At 36.9% G+C, this 2,131-nt stretch overlaps 1 protein-coding gene across 1 annotated transcript in view; it reads right to left on the bottom strand.

The window, feature by feature from the left end:
* The window catches only part of ELOVL2 (ELOVL fatty acid elongase 2), an 80,268-nt gene that overhangs the window by 21,036 nt on the left and 57,101 nt on the right, over positions 1-2,131 (bottom strand). Inside the window, exon 3 of the mRNA XM_011373238.2 lies at positions 866-1,053. Coding sequence (XP_011371540.2) covers positions 866-1,053 — 188 coding nt within the window. The remainder of the gene's footprint in view (positions 1-865; positions 1,054-2,131) is intronic.

A 2,131-nucleotide genomic window follows, 5' to 3' on the forward strand; every position in this document is an offset into this window, starting at 1 on the left:
GAGACGGCCTATATTTTAGTCAAGGATTTATTTTTTTTAGAATTCAAGGACACCAAGAAAACAGCTATACTTGTGCCATTAACAGCCATTTATAATTTATATGATTTTATCCTAATTTTTCCTTAAAAAGGTTTTATGTTTGTTTATTCATTCTCATGCTCATTCTCCCTCTCCCTCTCTCTCTCTCTCCTCCCCACCTCCTTCTCTCCCTTTCTCTTTCCATCACTCCCTTCCTCCTTCCTAGGCCTTTGGTTCTAAGGCAAGACAATTTCTTTTTTTTTCTTGTAAAATTACTCGGGTTTGATACTTTACAAAGAAATGGGGAGTACATGATGTAATGAGGGCAGCTAGAGTTGAGCTGGAATGTCAACTCAGGCCTCCAGAAGTCAGTCCTGAGAAATAGCTATGGCACTATCACAGTAGCCTAAAGAGGCAGGGAGTATTCTTTAAGTATATATTTTAGTCAAACTAACTGCATTTGGTATTTAATTAAAAAAATACTCTTACTCAACAGCTGTTTATTCTCAGGCAAATCATGTAACTTTTCTAAGCCTCAGTATCATAATCCATAAAAGGAGAAAATTACAACATATGATCTTTAAAGGCCCATTCAGATCTAAATTGTGTTTTAAATTACAATGAGAGACTCAGGGCCCAAGAAAGAGGCCTAAATTGGGATAAGATAATTCGAGTTAGAAACAAAGGCTTTTAGGGCTTTTGGAAATAATAGTAATAATATCAAACGCTGGAACAAGTTCTCAAACTCTTAAAGAACAGTACTGATAACCTTGGATAGTTCCAGTGTGCTAGCTTTAATTGCTTCTAAAAATCTCTCAACAACAGATTAAGCTACATAAACACTTACCTCTGCCAGCATGTACATGGAGAGAAGTGTGATTCCGAGATTATACAAGGTAAGGATACCCCTAAGGGAAAGAGCAGGTCTGTTCTTCATATATTTGTTGCCCAGCCATATTGAAAGTAGATATATGACAGTAAGAAAAAAGGTAGGAAGGTAAGAGTCCAACATGAACCATCCTCTGACTCGAGAATCTGAAAAGAAACACATACAGTGAGAATCCTGAAGAATAACACTTCTGTTTAGCTATAACATATTGGCACATACATTTTATTTGCGCATATCAGATACAACAGAGAACAAAATGACACAGCATTAAAGAAGCTGAATTTGAGTTATTGTGAAGAAGAAGAAAACAGTAGAGTTTAAAGAAGGTTTCATGGAGCAAACAGGGCTTAAGGGGAATACTGAATGACAAGAAAAGGTAATGAAGGTGGAAAGTAACAGTTCTTGAATGTCTACTTTTGAACGATTACTGTATTTATTTATTCTAACTCAGTAAATATAAAGTATGTTATGCCATTTTATGGATGATAAGACAGGTCAGAAAGCTTTAGTAACTTGGAAAAAGCTACACAATAGTTGGCCGCAGAGTCAGGATTTAAATTCACATCTGACTTCTGGTGTGTCATACCTTGTTGCTGCCTCCTATGGAGAAGCTTCGAGGAGACAGGAAAGAAAGCATATTGATACTGTACCCTAATTCCTAAAACTCACACTCCCTGGAATTTGCCTAGGATTGTTGTGCAGTAAACCAGGAATGGGTTTAGAGTTCAGATGATCCAAACAGAGCAATGGGATGCAAGCATGACAGCTGAAGACAGTGAAGGCGAAGCCTGAGGGCTGATGGTTCAGAACTGAGAGTAGAAAATAAAGCCAGGGACCCAAACCTGACCATGCACTAGAAGTACAAACAGCCAGGAGGCAAGGACCTAAACATATCAAGAATGTCTTCCTCTGGAGAGTGAAAATTTAAAAACCTAAACAAAACATACATAACAGATCTATAATTAGCAACACCTGAAAATAATTGTAGGTACAAAATGACTTTTGTTCTCTATTTTGCTTTTTTAAAATTGTTGTTTAAATAAAGATAATGGTTTGGCCCAGAATTATAAAAATTGCATGCTGTGTTTAATCTGTCAGTACAGTTGTAAGGAAATGGTTTCTCCAAAAGATAATGCCCTTTTCTTGATATCTGTGGTTCTCCTAATCTCAGTCCCTCTTTCTGCTCTACCCTATTCCATCTACCCTAGTCTCTCTTTAAAACAC

The sequence above is a fragment of the Pteropus vampyrus genome, unplaced genomic scaffold (assembly GCF_000151845.1).
Source record: "Pteropus vampyrus isolate Shadow unplaced genomic scaffold, Pvam_2.0 Scaffold221, whole genome shotgun sequence".
In the NCBI taxonomy this organism is placed as follows: domain Eukaryota; kingdom Metazoa; phylum Chordata; class Mammalia; order Chiroptera; family Pteropodidae; genus Pteropus; species Pteropus vampyrus.